Below are 22270 nucleotides of genomic sequence, written 5' to 3' on the forward strand. Positions count from 1 at the left end.
GTGTCTTAATCAGAACCAGTGGGTGCATTCCACCTCTAGGCAGTATTTTCAACTATTTAATTAGATTTTGACACTGAGCTCAAAACCTGAGAGATGTGCACATAGCTACCTTCTCCAAGTACATGGTATCATTACTTATTTTCAAAACAATAGCTACAACTTTTATCGTATATTTTAGAAGACAAACCTCTGCATTGTAAGGTTTCTTAGAAATGCTGAAGAGAACAGTACACAGTTAAAAACTAAGAAAAGTTTGTTTAGATCTGAAAAAAATAAGATTAACAAACTATGAAATCCAACAGCGTGCAGTGGGCTGCTTGACTGATGCAGGGCTGTCTCCATTGCTTAACACAGGCGTTTGCCATCGCACACATTCTGAGCACGCTGCCTCCCCAAACGCGCCCTTCAGCAACACTTCGCTTAATTCATCTAGTCCTATTAAAGTAGCGAGAGGAGAAAAGAATCCATAGAGGGCACACAAGGCTATGCCTATGGGCCAGCCAGGAAACACCAGCACAACGAGCCAAAATAATCCCCATACTAAGCAGTTGCGGTCTGCCATCTGAAACCCAGTGACACGGAAAAGAAGGGTTAACTTTGACTGCAAGTGTATACAGACATATAGAGATAGAACTCTCTCGTGTTGGAAATTTTTATTTTGGGGAAAAAAAAAAATATTTTCAGCCAAGAAAAATCTGTTTCATATATTTAACAAAAGTCTAATGTAGCAAATCCCAAGCCACACATGCCTCCTGGGAAACTTCCTAAGGAAGAAAGGGAAATACCAGATTCACTTTAGTGAGTTTTCTAGACTAGAATGACTTGGATGAAAATTTTTAACATAGCTCTACAGAGATAAGTTGCAATGTTCCTTCAACACATGAGAAAATATGGTTATAGGTGAATACAATTAATGTTTGGAATATAATATGTTTGGAATATAATACATTAAGAAAATCCCAAGGTCCAGACTATGGCTAGCCCATAAAGCTGCAGAACTTTTCAGGTTGTCAACAGGCAACCAAAGAAGGACACTCCCCATTGCTTATTCTCCGGCTTAGTGAGAAACAGGTTGCATACAACTAGTACCAGGTTAATTGAGTTTACATATCTGCTGGTCCTTTTCATTATCACCTACTCCCTGTGCTGCGCTTTGAGACTATATGCTTTATTTAACAGATCCATCAAGCCTATTACCACCACGACTATTAACAGTTATCTCCCCAATGACCGAGATGTGTTGTGAGCTGTCAGAGCATTTTATTTCTGCCTTGTTCATTCTTTCAGCAGTCTGGAAAGTTGCAGGTGTATTTATATGTATGAAAATGCTAAACAATCCGAAACACAACCTGGCATTTTCTGGTAGTCTTGTGAGATGTCCAGCAGCTAAACAAACAAATTAAAATCAAACAATGGAAAAATAATGTATCATACCTAAAACACTGAAACATTGCTCAGTGTTTAATTTTTAATAATTCATAATTGAGATTTCACAGTAAAAATATAAACTGCTCAGGAAATTCTTTTAAAAATGAAAACCAAGCATTTACTATGTGCACACCTTGGTTATCAAAGGACTCCTGTTAAACAACCATATATACAGAGTGATAAAGTGGTTAAACATCAAGGAGAGAGAAAAAGAAGCAAAGTCAAGGTAGTAAAAAACAGTATTACTCAGTCTAATGAGTGATCATTGAGGGTAGCACAATATTATTGAGTTAAATGGGTTGCTTTAATTGAGATGCTAATAAAATACATGAACAACATGGCAGCAGGCACTGCTTTAAAATCATGACAGAGTAAACAACATCATGAAAAATAACAGTAATTCTGGATCTATGGGCAACCTAAACAGTTCCATTTCTTCAGCCAAGTTCTGTTTAGAAAACATTTCAAATATGACCAGAAAGAATGTTTTCTTGAACAATCCAACTCTACCTAGTGTTGCTCACAGACTAATTTCATACCAATCACACTACTTTTTCATAACTAACCTAATAACATCGCTTTTACTGTTCCTGTTTAGAAAGAGACTATAATAGAGGTCAGGGAAAGGAGGATGTGGATTTATTAGGTGAATTTATGCTATATTTATGATATAATACTGAAAAGTACATGAACTGCTCAATATCAGTAAAAGCAGAAAAATACATGGAAAACAGCCTTACCTTTCTTTACAGCACAACTGTCTGGCTTTTTAAATGATCAGATTTCCTCTGCCAGGCCTTCACCAAAGGAGGAAAGCAAGGTGAATACGTTGTTTGACAAAAGCCCTCGTCTCCTCTTTCGCCACCTGAACACGACCAACCGCACCGTACCAGGACAGGGACGTGCCCACAGCGACAGACGCGGCCTCAGCAAGTGGCTCAGGTCTGGGGTGGGCTGCAAGGAACGGAGGGATCACGGCAGGCAGCAAACCTCTCGCAGGAATTGAGGCACCCCTAAGCCTGCCGTTCACACCCATAAACCCGCAACCTTGGGAGAAACTGCCTTTGCGCCAGCTCACGTAATCCCAACGGGGTGGCTGGGCTGGCTGGAGCTGCCGGGCAAGGACAGAAGTGTGTCGAAGTCACCATCAGCCAGAGACTGCACATCCCGAGGGGAACTGCCGGCTGCCCTGCGTTAAAGCCGTGGTGCGTCACCTCTGCCGCAGAGCTGAAGATGCAGCTTCCAGCCTTAGCCGTGGTTTTGGCAGCTGCATTTGAGTTGGTACGGTAAGCATCTTCTGCTCTCGACCACAAAAAGCATGAAAACAGGGAAACTAAAGGTAGACACTAATGCATGTGCATGTCACGTTTTGATTAGTGAAAACTTTTGGAGGAGAGACCTGGCATATCCTAGAGATATTACACATGCGGTTCCCCCATCCTTCCATGACAGGGAGAGAGAAATAAGGATGGCTAGAAAAGTTTTGCAGCGATCTTACAGAAAACTCCACTGTGCCCAGTAGAAAAGAGTGCATTTTGGAACAGGCATACAATAGAAGCAGCAAAGAACCAAAACAGGGAGGAAAACATGAGTCCCAAAATCCCTGTGGGAAGGTTTCTGTTTGTATCTGTTACACAAGCACTTCAGATGTTCCTCAAATCCTCCAATTTCCTTTATTTTGTCTTTCCCATCTTTTTGTTAGAAAACAAGAACATTCCATAATTTCCAAGGAATTTTCAGTGTGTGTTTCTCTTAGCATGTTTGGTAATTTTTAAAAAGACAGCTTACAAATGCTGTTTTATAGGCAGCTTTTTATAATTCAGCTATGTTTATGCTTCAGAAAATTCTGGTAAAATCCACTTAGGCTATATTAAATCACATCAGGGTGAAGCGCTGTAAGATATTCTAAGTAACTTTCTTGTTACCTATATATCTCAAAGAAAGCCTCAGTCACAAAATTATTTGAGCATTTAGTTTAACAAAACATCTTCAGGTAAATACATGGTGATCTGAATTATGTCAAAATTACATCTGAATTATGTCAACATTTTTTTCACAGCGTATATGAAGAAGTGGGTTTTCTCCATATTTTTTTTCAGCACTGAGGTTGCTAAACGAGTATTATGGTGGAAAATGTAAGTATATGGATGTCATGATATTCAGTTATAATGCTGCTGGCAAGCCTGACAGCTTGCCAGCTGAAATTTTAAACACCCAGTCAACTTAAGCAGAAGAATGAATTCAAATAAAGAAACTGCACAGGACATAGCAAAAGAGTGGCGCTGTATCTTCAGTCTTGCCTTTGCTGCGCAGGCCCTTAAAATTCAGTTGCAGATGGTTTGTTGTTTTTCTTCCACTAGAAAACAAACAGTCTAATCTTCACTCTGAACATGTACTTATTGAAATAATACTGCAAATTAGTGCTCAATTTCTGATCATCTTTCATAAACAAACTAGCTAAATAGCTAATTAAAACTGTCTTCAAACATCTCAGTTGCCAATATATTCAAGATGTCCTAAATCTGGCTTCAAGCTAGAACAAGACAAGAAAGTACAGTCTTTGTTGTTCTATTGAATGACTTCCCTATTTTAAGCAGGTTTTACTAGAGTATCTGAAATGCTGATAGTCCACAAAATTTAATGAAAACACTATGAATATGTTCCAGTCTTTTCTTAGAATTACCAAAAAGATTGCTATGAATAATTGTTACTTGCCTCCAAGACTGCTGATTTGAAAGGGTGCTGCAAGACTGGCTTTTCTCCATCTACTGATATCTATACAGCCTAGAGCTAGACCTAAAAAAACCAACAGAAAAAAGACTTTTGTGACTACAATGGCACGTTAACATCAAAATCTAAAACTGTAACCTGAAATCTGCACATAGCTCCTACCGAATCCCAAAGGGTTGCATGGCTCAGGGAAGACCTTGATGTCCGTGGCCTACATTCAGAGTCGGGCAGTGGCTAATTAGGTTACTGGCGGTTTCGCAATTTAGGCCAATTACCCTAACACAAATTTCTACATATAAGCACATGTGTTCTTTTTTCACATTACGCCTTTCAGAGGCATACCATAACCAGTCCAAAATGCAAGCAAGGCTTATGCCTTTCCCCTCAACTGGGGAGGCCATATCCAGATTGCAAAAAGCTGCAGCAAAAAGCAGCAAAACTCATCCAGCAAACAGTTACCAAGTAGGGGAAAAAAGGTGCCACCGCCAGCAAACTGAGGCAGTGAGCCCATATCTGAAGGTAGAGGGTAAGGGAAGATTCCCACTAAGGCTTTTCTGGTTGACTTGAGGAAGAGAGCTTTGCTCTGCAGGCACGAGCGTGAGAAGAGTCACGAACACCGTCGCTTCCCTCCCTTCGTGAAGGAGAAAGGTAGCCTGAGGCGGAGACAGGTGCCAACTGGGAAAATATTTGATCAAAGCAGATGCGTTTCTAATTCATTTAAAAGATCTTGCTAGAAGAAACATGGAACTATTGTTACATTCACAGATTAAAGCTAAAACACTGAGGTATGTATTTAGCTCACTGCTACATGTTACACGTCATCTCCTCATAATATGCTCATGGCATACTATGCTTATTACACCTCTGATCTAATGGTCCCACCAGTTTCTACCTATTGCCTTCCAGGTCCCAGTTACCCAGTCGTGCAATCCCTTAGACAAAAGTTTGGATAGCAATTTTTAGGACAGCTTTGTATTTGTATGTATGTAAACTTGGCATCTTTAGCTAAAGTCTAGGAGGATTAAGATAAAAATTATTGACCCAAACTCTCATTAGCTTGAATGGAACATGCTCTCCTCTAGGAGTCTCCTTTGCTGGCAGAATTCAGAAACCTAGGACAGGGATTGCCTTCTCCACACCTCCTCCTCCATGGTACAGGAGCATTAGCAATAACTTATATCGGCTCTTTATTCCACTGTATTCTTCTTGGAACACTGCCAGACATAATTTCTAAATATAAAAAAAGAAATCCAAATAGAGTAACTTAAATTTGCAGGGCAAACCATTTTTGGGGAAATGAGATGCCAAAACACCACTTAAAAGGGCATTACATTGTTTAAGTTGAAAGGCTTTTCATATATTCCCATAGGTAGAAAGCATGGGGGTGTATTCATTCATAGTTCTGTATACTGAATACCAAAACCATTTAAAGTCCTGGTGTAATCTAGTAGTTTACAGAATAGCCTTTACCTTGTATTAAGTAAAAGATCAAGTTTCATACTGACAAAATTAAGCATAGCACATTTGTGATTATAGTAAGACATTCTCTTAAGGATCAACTTTCTCTATATAAATTTACCACTACACAAGGTATGCACCTATATTTCCACTGGTATTTGTGTTTTAATAAATAAAACTTAAAACACTAAATCCACTGGGTTTGCTCCGTTTTTCTTTCCGGTTTATAATGACTGCTTCAGCTTAGAGTCACAGGAAGGTACTGTGCATGGGACCGAGCGCTAAGATGAGTCAGGAGCAGCAGCTGTCCTCAGTGCCTCATCTCATTACGCAGCTCAGACTGACAGAACGCCAGTGGGTGAACGTCGCGGGAGCAGGGAGCAATCTAGGACAACTGCCCCATCGCTGAAGTATCTGTGTATGCAGGAACAAGATTAGTTCATAGCACATTAGAGATCAAATGAGATAAAGAACGGAGCCTGTGAAAATAATGAGCTACTCTGGAGCATTTCTTAGCTCTGAGTAAAACTAGCAGGTGCCTGAAACATGGTCAGATCCAAACAAGGAAAGCAATAGTATGTTACTACATCCTGTACCAGGATAGGAAAGCAGGGCATTGAGGACAATTTTAATAGCTTGGACTTCATGAAGATTATAGTGAATCATTCACTTCTGTGTCTAGGTCGGTCGGTTTTCAAAACTGGAACTCAAGTGGTACTGCAGGAAGGGTTCAACATCCAAACATATTTGATCAGAGTTGGTCAGAGTTTCAAGTATTCATTTTGTGTGAAAGTCCAAATTTTAAATTTTCCTTTCAGTGCCAATTGAAAAAAAAAAAAAAAGATAATTTTTAAACACTCTGAAATATTTTGAGTTTTTTGGTTTGGGTCTTTGTGGGGTTTTTTTGTTTGTTTTTTTTAATTGGGAATACTGTATCTTTTACTTTCTATTTTATCTCTTGACTTTCTAATAACATACGATTCATGTAAAAGAAAAGTGCATTACTAAAGCCAAGTGCTTGAACAGTAGTCGTTTGGTTTTAAATACAATACCAACAAAGTGCAACATTTAACTAACATTTTTGAGAAAAGTGTTGCTTTGGGAAAATTGTCATCAACCCTACAATTGCATTATTTCCTAAAACAATAACCCACAAAATTTTCCTAATTCCCTAACATGTTTTCTGTTCTGAAAATCCGTAGTTTATCACTTAAGTTTTATGTAAATCACATTCATTACAACAGTTTAGATACAATGTTATGATAAATACAGAATTGACCAGGATGCCATACCTTCTGGCCTTCCACTCCACATGATTTTTCACTGCTACACACTGACAGAGATGAGAAAATCCAGACCAATATATGGTAAGGTATCAGTAAAAGCCAGTCTGCAAAATAAGAACTCAACATTTTCTAGAAGGTGAATACGTAAGGTTCTCCTCTAGGATCTGTATGAAACCACAAAACTGCTAACAGAGACTTTAGTTTCAGTAAAGATTTCTATCAGAAAATAGTAATTTTCAGTATATCTTTCTGATAAACAAACCCATCATCTCTTCTTAACTGTATCTTACCTCAACCTTAGTCATTATTAGGTTTTCATTTAGAGCCATACAGAGGCAGTGTTTGGGTATGCGTGAGTTATGTTCAAACTTAGGTCATGTCTACATACCGTGCAATACAGCAGTTATTTATTTAACTCTGTTTCCAGAGGTGGTCAGTGACACCAAGACAACTCTTCTGCAACTGGGCTTTTCTTGTTCCCAATTAGTCTTGTTTCAGCATTCTTGCATGTGTCCTCAGCACAAGAGGATTACTGGTGAGGTGCCTTCTCCCCTCTGACTCAGCATGCAAAACATGTGGCATGTCTCATTCTAGAAAACATGGTATTGCCCAATAGGGCATGACTGCCGCCGCTGAAAATCACTCCGAAAAAACAGAACAAGTCTATACCACTACAGATGAAGGTCAGAAACAGAATCTTAGTGCCTCTGTAACTGAGCTTCTCCCTATCCGCTTCTGCTGCCCCTGAACTACTTCCTTTACAGTAGTTAAGATACGTTATGTCCCTAATGACTGTCCCATCTAAAAATAAGTGCTCTTAACACACAAGAGATGTCAGGCTAGCACAGCAGGATGCTGAAGCGTCTCGAGATGCGTAGCAGGGCTTCTCTTACACTGGGTTGCAGCAATTTAGGAATTCACACTTGATAAATGCAATAAGGGCGGCTTCTTTTTATCTCGTGCAAATGGTGCCAGGACTGATATATTCCTGACCCTTATTTGGCTCTCCAGCTTACTCTTTTATGCTGTTCTCTGGAATCATGAAATTCTTATGTTTCACTAGGCAAACATGCACTGTAGTTGCATATGCTTTTTCACTGACATGTATAGATGGACTATGCAATTGACAGCAGCTGGCTCAACTTTTTGTCTGGGTCTACATTTTCTTCAGAGATACTCATACAGAAACATACTCTGCTCTGATAGTGTTTCTCAAGCAGAGAGATAACACTGAACTCTGGAAACTTACCTATAGCTGAAATAACTCTTCTTCAGCTTTTTATTTTTATCTTGTTTTCCACATATAACAGTACAGCAACAGGCTTCTCTGCATTACACTTAAGTAATGCTATTGCTTGATTCAATGGTCCTTGTCCTTGCTCTTTTTTTCAAGGTGAGTGAAAATTGTAACAGAAGCCAAATGAAATACGCTATTTTTCTTAATAGCAACATATTACATTATCCCCAATATGGGCTAGATTAAGCTGATTAAAGCTCTGCCAGAACATGGCCCAGAGAGATAATCTGTTCTTGTTACCTACCACAGGAGTGGGAAAAGATCACTTTCTCATTACAGTAGTAGTATTTAGTCTCCTGAAATATTATTTTTTTACAAACTGAGAGGGAGTAGTATGGCAGATATTGTTTCTCCCTCTTTTCTTGCATTCTCTTCACTGTAGTAATTTTGTAGATGCCTGTGTGGGCAAGCAGGAATTTTATTTTGGAAGTTTCAGTACTGTACTTTTTCAGAAACCTCTCAAAAGTTAGGAAGATACATGGACTTACAGAGGATGCTTAGCAGAAAGTCCTTTAAGAAAGTTCTTCTTCAATTTGTAATGGAAACGGCATTCTTTTAAAACGTGTTTATCAGTACTATAGCACATAAACATTACAGTTATTGGGCTTTTTTGACAGGTACCTAAGCAACCAATCCTCTGAGAAAAAGGACTGTAAAGAGAACTACACTTGAGAAACCACATAGCAAAGGAAGCACTAAGGGCCATACAAACAGCCTCCAAAACTCCCCCAAAACATTAATTTTCTATTGATTGTTTCTACTGGGAGGATTACCATGTTTGGCAAAGGAGACTACACTGCCATATGTCTTAATGGCATTCGCAGCTTCTTGACTGCTGTGGGTTGTGATTCATTTGTTGGCTAGGACGTTCGCTTTTGTCTGCTTGCTCTACAAGATTTCAAGTGTTACCTAATTCTTGTTTCAATAGAATTGTATGTCATCATGTTTATCCAGTATGCGATCAACATCGCCTCTAGGTCTTCTTTTCTAAAAGATTTCTGTGATTTCAGAGAATAAGACTGGTCTCTTTTGTCCTGTCAGCAAAGCCATTCTGTCAGGGAAACTTCTACTCCTCACGAGAATACTTTTCTTCAGGGTTCATATACTTTTATGTCCCAGGAAACTGCAGAGATCCGTTCCAAGAGGGAGGAGAAGGGGCCAGATGTTTGCTCCCCTTTTGAAGGAAGTTAGAACCTACCTTATCTAACACGTAGAGCAGTATTTGCTATCCACGATTAAAGCAAATGCAAGGTAAGGCTAGGAAAAAGTAATGGCCTCATCTTTAGGAGTTTATGGACATATTCATTATTGTAAAGTGCTTATCGAGACCTCCAGATTGTCTCTTCTTTTCCCCTTGGCAAACCTTGTCCTGAACTTTTTAGAACTAACTTACCCACCATCTTTGCCACATTGCCAAGCCAGTTCAAAGTCCCATACAGTCTAAAGCAAAAGCAAGCCATGCTCTGCAGGTGTTACTGAGGCATTTTCTTTGATGCACTTACTGCATTATTTCAGTCACAGATGGAAAGGGGCCTGTATTTATACAGTACTATCTCAGCTATGTGTGGATGACAGAACCCTAAGTAAATTGCTCTTTGCCCTTGTTTTTCTGGCTATTACAGAAATGAACAGTACATTGAATTACAGTATCATTTTTCTATCAGCACAATATTAAGAGTTCAAGGATTGAGCCATTTCTAAACTAGTCTCTATTTAAATAAATCTGGAAAGTAGCACTGAAGTTGTTTTACAGGCTTGGTGTAACAGAGGAAAATTAAGCAATTCATGGAAGTGCTAGCTAAATAAATATGAAAAAACCTCCACTAATAGTTCTTTAGTTTCACTCAAAAGTCCTTAGTGTTTTGGGGTTATTACATGGCTTTGGAACAATAGAAGAAAGTAATTTTATAGTTTTTCCTCCAGGTTTCACAAAGATTTTGTTCAGTAGGTTTTCATGCAGTGCTGTAATAATTCTTTGCAATAATGCTTGAAGAGAATTTTTTAAAAGCTATTTTAACATTGATTTTGTTCACTCACAGATTCTGCCTTCTAAAAATAAATACATTTGTGTTTTTGTTTTGTTTGGGTTTTTTTTAAATTTCAATACATTTAGTTTAACAACTGGATCTTGTTGATCACTAGAATAAAGATAGGGACATCAGAAGGGGATGCTATATCCCAAGTAAATATTGCCGCTGGAAAAGAAACCATGTAGATCAAAATTACAGTTTTAGACTGCTTCACTTTTCTCACCTAGTCTTTCTTATAAGAAAATAGAACATAAAAACTACTTTGGGGGAAAAGACAAAGTTCATCCTTTACCAAAAATGAAAACGGACCTGAAAAGTTTTTGGGGGAAAAAAAAAAAAAGCCCCAAACCCCTAACCTCATACTGTAAATCAAAGCCTCAAGAACTTTCCAACCACTGCTACAAGAAAATCATGATTTCCCAGACTTCTGAAAATGCATTCTCCTAATGCTATCATGTCCCTGAAAAAAGTAAAGTTCAACATATGGAAGATGGCAGCAAGGATAACGAACCACTTGCTCAGCTCAAGACACCTCAACAAAACCTTCCATCTCTTTTATAGGTGGTGCTTGGTCCCTCAGAAAACTGCATGTTAAGGCTGTTCAAGCTTTTGCAATTGCTTGCAGTCCAACTACCTCTTCCTGCACCTTAGAATCATAGAATCATTTAGGTTGGAAAAGACCTTCAAGATCATCAAGTCCAACCATCATCCATGCCCACCAAACCATGTTATGGAGTACCCCGTCTACGCGCTTTACGAATACCTCCAGGAACAACCTTCATTACAACTCCACTCACCATTTTAGGGCAACACTGACGTCTAGGACAACTCTATACTTGGCCGTTGTTCTACAAAGACTGAGCCAGAAGCGATCACATATACCTGGGGCCTGCACACAGAACACAGCATCACACAGGCAGGTGTGGTCACAGTTCACTGCAAACTGCATGACTCAAAAAGGTCTTCGCAGCTCCTTTCAGCTTTGGGTGCTTGCTAATAGCCATTCTGTCCTAATTATTGATAGAATCTCTGTCAGTTAAATTATTCATTTTAGAAAAAAACTCCAGAATCCTTTTTCAATTCCTAAAATGCTAAAAACCAATAAATGATTGACAAATATTTATAGAAAATAGGCTGGAAAACAAAGATGACAACCCTCAGCTGAGCTAGTTGCTTGTGGTCTGAAGGCCCTGCATTACTTGACCCTGCATGAACATATGAACATTACTGCATGAAACTTAACACCCAAGTGTTCAACACTGTAATATTTGTTCTTCCAAGGAAGACAATTTGGTAATAAACAGTAGATTTCCTTCCAATCAAAAGAAGCAATGAAAGAACACACATTCTGCTCAAACGATTAGTTTTCTTGTTTGAGAAAACTTCCATTTCAGTGAATGAAAAACATAAGAGAACACTGTGTACCAACAGCAAGCATTAGAATTTGTTACTCCTGAGCTTCCCTCTTAACTGATGGGGGGGAATGATTTCAGAGGGAGGAGCAGATGAGATCTCAGCATGCACACACAAGTATGCAACAGATGTGTTTCATGGAGCTTGGCTTACATTTAATTTTATCCTATTTCTTTTTTCCTTATTATACTACAAAAATATTAAGAAAAATAAAGAACTTCAATGCTATTAATAAAAGCTTTTAAGTTAATTATTCTCTAGTCAATTTAAGTGAGGAAGTCCTTCTGGTGGCTTCACAACTGCAACACTTGAAAGCCAAGCATTTCCCTTTGCCAGCAAAAAAAGGTGTTCCTATGGCTATTGCTTTGTTTGATAATCCACTTGGAAATTTGTAAGTCTCATTGAACCATTGAATAATTTGCCAAGTTGGCAGGTATTCTAAATGAACCAGGGAGAAACTTTATGAAAGATGTAGACTTGGAAGTGGCCCTAGAAAAACCACTCAATCATTATGTCATTAATCTCAATATTGTATGTTTTGCAAATCCTGCATTCAGGGAACTACTTTCATTTTTCCTCCTCACATGACTTTATCCTCAGCAATTATTGTGTCCTCTTAAAGCGAAAGAAATTTATTTCAGAACACTGATTTAAAAAAAAGTGCTGTTGAAAAGCTGCATCCTTACTTCTGTAAATAAGGATCAATTAGAAACACCATCAGAAGTCAACAATGAGAAATTTCTACAAGTACCTGGGTCTTATGAAATTCCAAGAACCTGCTAAGGTCCCAATTCAATAAAGCTTTTAAGCATTTCAAGTCCCATAGTAATTCACATTTCTCAGATATACAATTAAATATCTTACTGAACTTGAGCCTATGCCTAAAATACCATCTCAGTGTATATGAGCACAGCTCTGCTTAAGGAATTCTCCACTGCGAAATATGAAATAAACTATGAAGAGTGTCTGACCAATATTGAATGTACTTAATCGGTGAGGTTTAATGGGTAACTCAGTGACTGAATTAAAGGTCAAATATTCAAAAGTGGTATAAAAAGCATCTTTACTGAACTTATGAAAAGGAAATTGTGTATTACTTGAGGCCATGAAACAAATTACATTACTGATACTGACAAGAACTCAGTAAAATGTTTGCCACACATTTTGCTTGTCCACAGAGTATTCCATGAAAAATATACCAAACTGGTCACATTACACAAGCAACCATTTAAAAAAAGTCATTGTAAAAATAGCAATTATATTTCTAACTGCTTTTTTCCCCATCTGTTTTCCAAAACATGCGAGGACAAACATCCCGTGGATCACTTTTCAGTCTCAGTCTCAGGTTCACTGTCTCCACTATCACTGTCTCTTCCGGGGTGTTCTGGCATTGTTCGATGTTCATCCACTTCGGCCACTTTCAATTCTCCTTCCTTTATCATTTCTTCCCCTACCTTATTTTCTTCTCCTTCAGCATCTTCCTGCATGCTTTGCCCCTCACCTTCTACTTCAGTCTCTTGAGTTTGAGTAGTTTCTGGTTCTTCAATCATGGCAGGTGGGGGCAGTAAATGCTAGATGATTAAAAAAGAAAGGATTTTCAGTTATTACAACAAATATATCTATTTGAGCATCTATTCCTATTTTAGCTTGAATTGTTCACCTTATATTTAGGATTTTGCATTAGATAAGTTAACAACAAAGACTTAAAATTCAGAAGCTCTAATAATTTGTAAGCATTTAACTCCTATATTAAAAAAAAAAAAAAAGAATAATCTTGGCTCACACAATGGTCTTATTAGACACATTTTTTTGCCTGAAAAGAGGGTGTTAAAAAGTCAGTACTTCCAATTCAAGGATATCAAACACATTTCATTATCCCAAACAGCCAGACAAGTAATAGGGTTATGGTAAATCCCTACTTGGAGCAACAAGCACATTCCTACCATAATCTCATCTATTACCATTTCAATCTCCTAGATATGTTTAACTTGCTTTTTGAGGCCTTTAACAGGCCCGTCTTTAACAACTCATTCCAGTAATTTCCCCTTGAAACATCTTGTAAAATGCTATGTGAATGTTATCTGTACTTACACACATTTCACCCACAGCTGTAAATGTAGAACAACACAAGTTCCAGTAACAGTTAAAGCAATGCTTAGATATCTTTCACATAATACTTCTGGAAAATAATTTAGTATATTCAAAGTGTTTTGCTCACAACCAAAGAAGTAGTTTGCAAAACATTATAAGCAGCAGTGGTAGCCATACTACAGACTTCGAGGGGAAAAAAAAAAAAAAATACCGAGAATACAGTGAGCTGAAGAGTATGGATGAATGTTATACAACTCCAGGCTGTCCAGAAACACTCATACTTCTTGCAGCCCGACATTATTTAACCACACAATGGATGTTTCCTTGGAATATTGTGAAGCATTTTAATGAAATGAAAGCTTGATAAACCTCCCATGGACAATTGTTTAGTTTTGTTTTGCTTAAAGGCAGCTTAGGTTCACATGACAAATTAAGTGTTTAATTACAGTGAAGTCTTATATTCAATTAGATGACACTAATATTACAAATTTCTGACAAGCATAGGCAAATCTATGAAGCAATCGTACTGGTCTCTATAATCCATCTGTTCATGGAAGAAGTTTATTTCAAAACCAGAGATCCTTTAATTACAAAAATATACTCTTGATGCATGAGACAAACTCAGAGTACTTCTGTGACTTACTTAGATGCATGTTGTGTTTCATGACTACTGCTGTTAACATTAGTGTAAAAGAAACGGAAAAATATCATGTTGTATTAAATAGGGTAAAAGTAATTTAATGCCTGCATTTTTTTTTTTTTTTGTAGTTCACTTTTTGGCTTCTCCTGCAAAGAGAATGTGATCCATTGCCACAGTAGGAAAACAGCAGTTTTGTAACTAATTTTAGCTAGCAATGGATTAGATTAGGATGCTAAAAAGGGTAACTGGTATTAGCAGAAGGACCGGGTCCATATTTGATTAAGGTGTCCAGCAAACCCATCTTTTGGTATAATTTAGATACTACCATCTGCTTTTCAGGACATGTATACACTTCTCAGTTTTGACAGGGCAATTCATTTGCATCTGACTGTGACCAACTACAGAGTCCACGGAGTCTTCATCACATACAATCTGCACAGTTGAGAGATCTCCAACTATATTAGACAAACTGGCTCCAAAACAAGTCTCATCATGTGCTTATAGGACCGGGTTTCCTAATAAAAGTGTGAGCTTTTGCTACTTTAAAAAGAATACAGTTAGAAGAAGAAGAGATTTTAGTAGTGTCACTCTTTCTCTATCCCATTTTCTTTACAGCAGACAAGATAATTAGAGCACTTCCCCAAAATAGTGAGAAAGCATCCTGTCCACCTGGCAAAGGCTTTTTCTGGGTAGCAAAATGCTTCAAATTTGGTTGAAGCTATGCCTCCCAGAAGAAAACAAAACAAAACCATAAATCCAAATTCACTGGCTAAGAACTACAGAGAAAAAGAAATTTTCTGTCTGAAAGTCTAACATTCAGTTAAAGGAGACATGGGATTTACCATTTGATCTCTACTGATTACACTGTTCCATATCAGATCAAAAAGTCAGTGGAAGAAGGAAGGAAGAGGAGGTGATAGAGAAACATCCTTGCATTAAAGCACAGAACCTAGATCTCACAGACAAGTACCTTGGACTAATCTGATCAAGGATACAGAGCCATGCTCACACTCTCTTCCACAGCCAGCTAATCCAGTGTGAGTAGTGTCCTTTTACATCAATTTTTTCCACTTTTGGAAATCCTTCAGAAGAGCAAAAACTAACAAGGGAACTTCAGAGTACCGTGAAAGAATGAATTATAGGTTATAAAACCATGATACACCCCAGACATTAAGTGAAAACTGATGCAGTTGAGGGATAGCATTTAAGACTCCCTTTCTGTTTACTATCAACTACTTGTAGGCATCTAGAGATGCAAGTATGCTAAGTAAAGGCAGCTTTCTGCTCAGTATACTATCTAAACTGCCTTAAACCCCTGCTCACATAGGTAAGACAACAAGGTGTTTCTGTTGGGTTCTGAATTCTGCTTCAGGGATTAAACACTGACAAAATTAGGTATGGAAGTGAGATAGCATCTACAACTGCTTCCAACCCCATGCTATTTTGCTTGGTGCTGAACTACTGCTGAAAAAAAATTGCTCCAGAATAAAAACACTACAGCTGCTAACCAGCCTGGATAATGCAGTGAGCTAACATGGTTAAAATGGTTCCAAAACATAATCTGGTCTTTCTATAAACTGCAGGCTTGTCATGAAAACCTGTATTACAAAACATTATTGCACCATGCAGTGATGCTATAACACCACTAGCTGGACTTACCTGAAACATAACACACAAGTTTACTTCAAGTAAATACTGGGCACACTAATTCTTTAGTATTATTGAGGAATTTTTGGGCCCAGACAGAGCCATGTCTAACACTCGGCATCAATTACTGCTGGTTTTGGGGCCTTAAATTGGGGCTGAAATTACTAAAAGATACAGCTCTTGCTACTGCAATATTTTAAAGACCTCAATATTCTCACTCCCTATCATAAAACCTTCTTGAATTTTAAACATAACAGGAACAGTCTCAAACCTCAACAGCATCTCATGTCACTTACTAAAAATCAATTTTTTTTTTAAATACATACCTTCCAAAAGGTAGAAGGTCCTTACCTGTTGGTAGTGGCGTGTACTCTGTATCATGTGCATATACATATTGTACACAAAGTTAGCCATTTGAGGCATGTTCTTAATAACATGTATTTGGTGAGATGGTCTTTCTCCATTCTAAAGAAGGGGAAAAAAGTAGACATTCAGCAAGCAAAGCAAAACAACCATTTTTCAAAGGTTGTTTAACTATATTAGAAAACATAAACCCAAAGAAATTAAATAATGCTTTTTAAAGAAAAAAATAGCTGAATTCTCTGGAAAGACAGGAAGTGTAGGTCTTACACTGGGGAACTGGATCAGTCATGATACTGCAGCCCAATGAAGAAATTTCAAAAGGAAAGGCTGGGTTCTGATGCTCACTCCATAAAGTACATTTTGGACTTGAGTCATTTAACATATCAAAGGCACAAATAGTTTACCATCAGATTAGGACTTAGCCTACTTGTCCATCACAGTCCAACTCCTTCTTGCTCACACTTGCTGACCATGCATACTGCATTCTTTGTTGCACCGTGGACACGAAAGTTTCAACTGAAGGGCTCCCTCCCAAACTTGTCAACTTTTTTTTTTTTTTTGAGAAATAACATTATTTTGTTTCATAGCAAGACCAAGAATATGTAACACACTAAAAACTCACCTATTTAACACAAAAGAAAAATACTGAATCACTTACACAAGCAGGAAAAAAGCAGGCACAACAGAGTTATAGGTAACTAAGTTTTGTGGAAAAAACCCAATTAAAAACAGCTAGTGTGTATCATGACAAAAGTTAACTCTAGGGACATAATTATCCAAGAGGCACTGGTTTAGCAGAGAAGACAGTCCCATTCCTTATAGCCTACTCAAAAAGAAGTGGGCATACAGAGCCATTACAGATAGCAAAATTCAGAGCAGATGTTCCTACCTGTCTTGCCGTTGGAAAACATTCTGTGGGAATGATATGGAGGTGAAGTGGTCGAGCTGTGAGTTGGCTGAAAGCTGGAGTTAGCTCAAAACAGTTCTGAAACAGCGATACTCTTGCAAAGATATAAAGCCCAAGCCTGGCTCTTGACATGGCAACAACTAATCGTCGGACATCCCTTCAGAAAACAAACAAAATCAATCATGTTCTTTTTCACTGATGACATAGTTGCAATAAAAATAACTAGATGTATACAGAATTCTTAATTAAAGGAAATATAAAATCATCTGCTAAAATACTATTTTGTCTTTAGTTTTTTTCTGCTACATACCGTTTTAATAACTACCAAATGCTAGAACCATTATATAAAAGAGGTTTCACTGTACCAATAATGATATTAAAAAAAAAATAAAAAAAATCACCATTTACTATTTTCCTAGTCTTCACAGGTAAAGATTTACACTGACAACAAATCACAATAGCATTTCTGTATCCTGAATGAGTAAACATGAGTTTGGTAACTCATCTAACTACTGCTGATGAGACAAGTCTTCCTCCACTCCACCCCAAAACTGAAGTGCAAACATTTTAAACCACACATCATAATGCAACTTATGCAGTGATCAAACACTTCCAACAGAAAACAAATAAAAAGGTCACTTACAGGAAAGAATCTATAAAAAAATTTAAGCCTGCATTTGTTCAACAAGTATTACATTCCTATCATTCTACTAGGGTGAAACCACGTTCAGCCTATCTGCAGTAATATAAACTAATTATAGTGTAAGAGCCATTACTAAAGGATAAAGTGGTTGTGAAGAGCGTACCAGACAGTTATAAAAGGAAGTATGTCTGAACTTCATTCAATACATAGCATTAAACTTAGTTTCTACTACATACTCAAATAATTGAACACTTTTGTATAATGTACTATAAACATCTTTCTGGTAGAAAACATGTAGTTTAATGACACTACAAGAGTATCATCTTACATACCTAAGGTGGCCTACAGCTTTGGTACGCACTAGTGAAAGGAGAATATAATCATTTTGTTGACCTTGAAATCTGTCCACAGTTGTTACCTAGAGAATCAAAAACCAAGAAAAAGCCTCCACAGGTTAATCTTTGCCATTTCAACTAAAACGTGACACCAAAATTTTAACATCAGCTTCAGACTGAGATTGCAGTAAATGGGAAGAGAAAAGAAAATGCTTTAGCTTTGTTTTAGTCGGCCTCTAACCAAAAATCATCAGCCTGTTCTTTTTGGGAGATGTTGGGAGGAGCTTTTGTCTGACTGTATACCATTTCTTTTACGTTTTTATTCAATTCCGACAGCTAACAGTGGGGTGCTAATTCCAAAAGATTGTGGAAAGGCACCAGTTTTATAATACAGAGTTTTAACCTGCAGAATTAGGGCCAGACCTTTATAACTATGCACTTTATTTGTTTCATCAGATTCGTCATCATATGTTTTATCAAATCATTTCCACTCTCGGTGGACCTTCCAAAAGGTGTGGGTTTTCGGGTGGGTTTGAGGACAAAATAAATGACAAAATAAAGAGTTACTCTGTCCCATGTAGTCTGTAGCCTTTCCAACTTCACCAACTTCACTTTGTATGTCAAATTACAAACAGGCAGAAACAAGGGCACTACCCTATGAAATTCCATAGAATATAGGTTAGTAAATGTGTGGTTAACCAGGGAATACTTACACAGAAAGCTGTGAATCTATTAAATTAGTCTATTCTATAATATGACAATTTAAAAACAAACAAACCAGAACCACTCCAATGACTGAAATATTTTCAAAGTCACCTTGTTTGGCCGTCCAATCAGTGGATTATTTCCACACCGCTGATTAATGACATCACGGATCAGGTGTTTCTGACCATTGTATGTTGTCAGGATACTTATCTTGTCTGCAGGATAACCAAGCAGGCACATATACATGAAGAGTGCCACAACATACTCAGCTTCACCAAGATTCTTAAGTTTAAAAGAGGAGAAAAAAAGAAAAGAAAAAAAAAAAGGGTTACTCAACCTGTAAGGTTGGAAAGAATAACACCTGTGTCATTATTGTGTATTCAGACAAAAAACTCAGTGCTGAGAGAAATGTCTCTAGACCTGATGTTTCTTTGTTCACTTAATAAAAGCCACTTTGAAGGAATAAAAGAAGCAAAGTAGGTTTAATAACGTCATTCTGACTCCTCTTCAGAGAACTGCTGAAAATATCTACATCAATATTATTGTTAGACATTGATTGACACTTTCCAATATTTACTCAGAAGCTCCCAGTTTTATTTCAACAAGATTAAATTCTAAATATTTAATAGTTCTTAAATATAATAATAATTAAATGTTAAAACATTTAAATTATATTTATGGACTATTAAATATTTACACATTTGTATCTAAATGCATTTATATGCTTATAGCCATCTGCCCAAATGAACTGCCACCTTAACTGTATTATTACAGAACTCAACTGATACAGTATTTCATTTTCTCCTTCTTAAAGGTCACATGTCAAAAAAACACCTACTATGTAAAACTGTGGAATTATTATTTGTTAAAAAGTATTAGAAGCTGATAATCTACAGATACCTGTATTTAAATACAAGGCTTTAAAAAAAAAAAACAACACTTAGCGCCAACATAACATGGTTCCAAATAAGCACGCAAAAAAGTTGCCATGAGTCATTCTCCAGTAAGCTGAAGGTAAGAACTAGCTGAACTAGAATAACTAAACTCCTTTCAACTATTAATTAGGAGACAGACATCTGGATTATCAAATCCAGTTATTTCTACTGCAGGCTTTACCTATTCAATTTCAAATGACCAGCTGTTACTTTGTATTTCATAACTTACAAGTATTTCATTACTTATAATAAATAATGTCTGTTCCAAAGCACCACTCTTCTGGCTATAGGAAGTTCTGTCCCATTTCCAGATGGAAGTTATTCATAGCCTGTTTAAATCCATTTTCTGTCAAGAAAAATTATCTTTCAGGTTAAAAAAATTGTTCTCAATTGCTGACATTTATTCCTGCTCTATTTATACTGGGAATCTTATCCCCACTTGGCATATGTTTGACTAGGCTGGACACACCAACCTCATTTGTTTTTTCTTATTAAGTGGGCTCTGCATTACTTGGAAAATGCAGTTGCCAGGCATATCAAACACCTGTGGGCGTAAAGCTATTCTACAAATTTTAACTCCCCTTAAGTCTGGAAAGAAATGCCCAAATTCACAAAGAGAAATAATATGTGGTGGCAATCTGTTATCTCATGAAAAACCATGCAATGCCACCAACATACTCTGCTAATATCTCTCAATCCTCAAGATCACCTCCCCCCCCAGCTGTAGGAAGTGTTAGAAGAGTTTGCTCATGAAAGCACGGTTGTAATGATACAGGTGTTCTTTGTCCTTGCATGAGTGTTCTCAGTCTTCTTTGGCCCAGGAACATTCTAAAGCAGTGCTCATTCTCAATTACCAGAATCCCATTTTTAAGGCACTGATTTCAGCTGTTCCTGCTCCACAGGACAACTTTTTACTACTTTTACGTTACAGTGTTACAGCTTAAAAAACAAAATCAAAAGAAACTCTCCCCTCCAAATGACTCTGTCCTCAATCTAGAAGTGAGATAAAGTGGACTATGGCTCACCATTGCTTTCTTCACTAACAGCACACTAGTTTGTATTTAAAAAAAAGAAAGATAGTGAGAGGACCCCAAGCAAAACCTATAAATATCTTTCATACCTTTTAAAAAAATAGATTAACATAACTCTCAGTGATCTTCACAGGGAAAAAATGACCATGAATATGATCACCTTAAAGTATATTGTTTGCTTTCCATAATACTAGCAAAATATAAGGTGTTCATTCCATATTTGAATTAAGCTTATTAACTTGCACACAGCTCCAGCTTCTAACTTTTTCAAAACTCAAACTGGAGATTTAGGCATCAGACTTTGTTTCATCACTGTTTTTAAAACAAAAAAAATAAGAGGACTGAAAATACAAGCATCTCATTACAAGCGTAAAAGGTTTTCCTATATTTAAAAGAAATAGATAGAGGCTGTTATTGATGGCTTAATTTGAAAATTTATTTGAGAAATTCCAAGGCTAAGGTTTTTTTGGCACATTACTTCAGCCTCAATGTCTCTTTGCCTCATGTATATTTCTTGAAGTACCTTTTCATTCTTTTATGAATGGGCTTTTTAGCATTCTTACATATAGATCAAATGAATACATTGACTCTTCAAACTCAAATATGTGCCACAGAGCAAACTTTGTTCCTTCATGTACAGGAGAAATGCTACTGTCTACTTCACTATCATGGCAGTACAGCCAAATTACAATAGACTTCAATGTGCCATAAGTCAAAACAACGTTTCATGATGAATTATACACCAAATCTCACCCCTCCCATCACACTGAGAAAACACAGACATCAAGCAGAGTCAGTCATTTTGAGTAAGAAGCACAACATAATACATTACCATTTTCAACATACAAAACTCACTAAAAGGAGAAAAAAATCATGCACACGCATGACTCAATTAACTGAGAACATTAATTAATCAGTTTACTGTATTCTGATAGTCTGTCTTCATTGCAGATTTACTAAGCCATATCTAGATTAAATAAAGTATACATGTAATATTTCTCTCACCTGATAGAAATAAGGATTGGGTTCAGACTCTCCCACACCATTGAAGTCTTCTACATTTATAAGCTGGAAGTCATACAAAAACCCAGCATTGGCTGTTCTGAATTCTGGCAGAAGCTGCACGTGAGGCAGGTTACCCAGATTCTTGTAACGCCAGTTGTACAGGTTACATAAACTGTTCAAAAACACACAGAGGCAAACCCCAAATGGTTAAAGCCGGTTCTTGAATTTATTCAAAATAGTTCAGACACATACAACCCCTTGCTTTCAAGATTAAAGCTTCTGTAGGTTTTCAATGAAAAAAGTAATTTTGCTGGATAACCTGTACA

The 22270-nt window shown here is 37.2% G+C and overlaps 1 protein-coding gene across 1 annotated transcript in view; it reads right to left on the reverse strand.

Moving 5' to 3' along the window:
• Positions 1 to 12688: 12688 nt before the first annotated feature.
• AQR (aquarius intron-binding spliceosomal factor) overlaps positions 12689 to 22270 on the reverse strand; it is a 61406-nt gene continuing 51824 nt past the window's right edge. Inside the window, exons 30-35 of the mRNA XM_069784074.1 lie at positions 21945 to 22116; positions 19085 to 19255; positions 18266 to 18351; positions 17273 to 17447; positions 16372 to 16485; positions 12689 to 13213 (exon numbers count right to left, since the gene is read on the reverse strand). Coding sequence (XP_069640175.1) covers positions 12965 to 13213; positions 16372 to 16485; positions 17273 to 17447; positions 18266 to 18351; positions 19085 to 19255; positions 21945 to 22116 — 967 coding nt within the window. The 3' untranslated portion in view covers positions 12689 to 12964. The remainder of the gene's footprint in view (positions 13214 to 16371; positions 16486 to 17272; positions 17448 to 18265; positions 18352 to 19084; positions 19256 to 21944; positions 22117 to 22270) is intronic.

The sequence above is a fragment of the Haliaeetus albicilla genome, chromosome 5, assembly GCF_947461875.1.
Source record: "Haliaeetus albicilla chromosome 5, bHalAlb1.1, whole genome shotgun sequence".
Lineage (NCBI taxonomy): Eukaryota > Metazoa > Chordata > Aves > Accipitriformes > Accipitridae > Haliaeetus > Haliaeetus albicilla.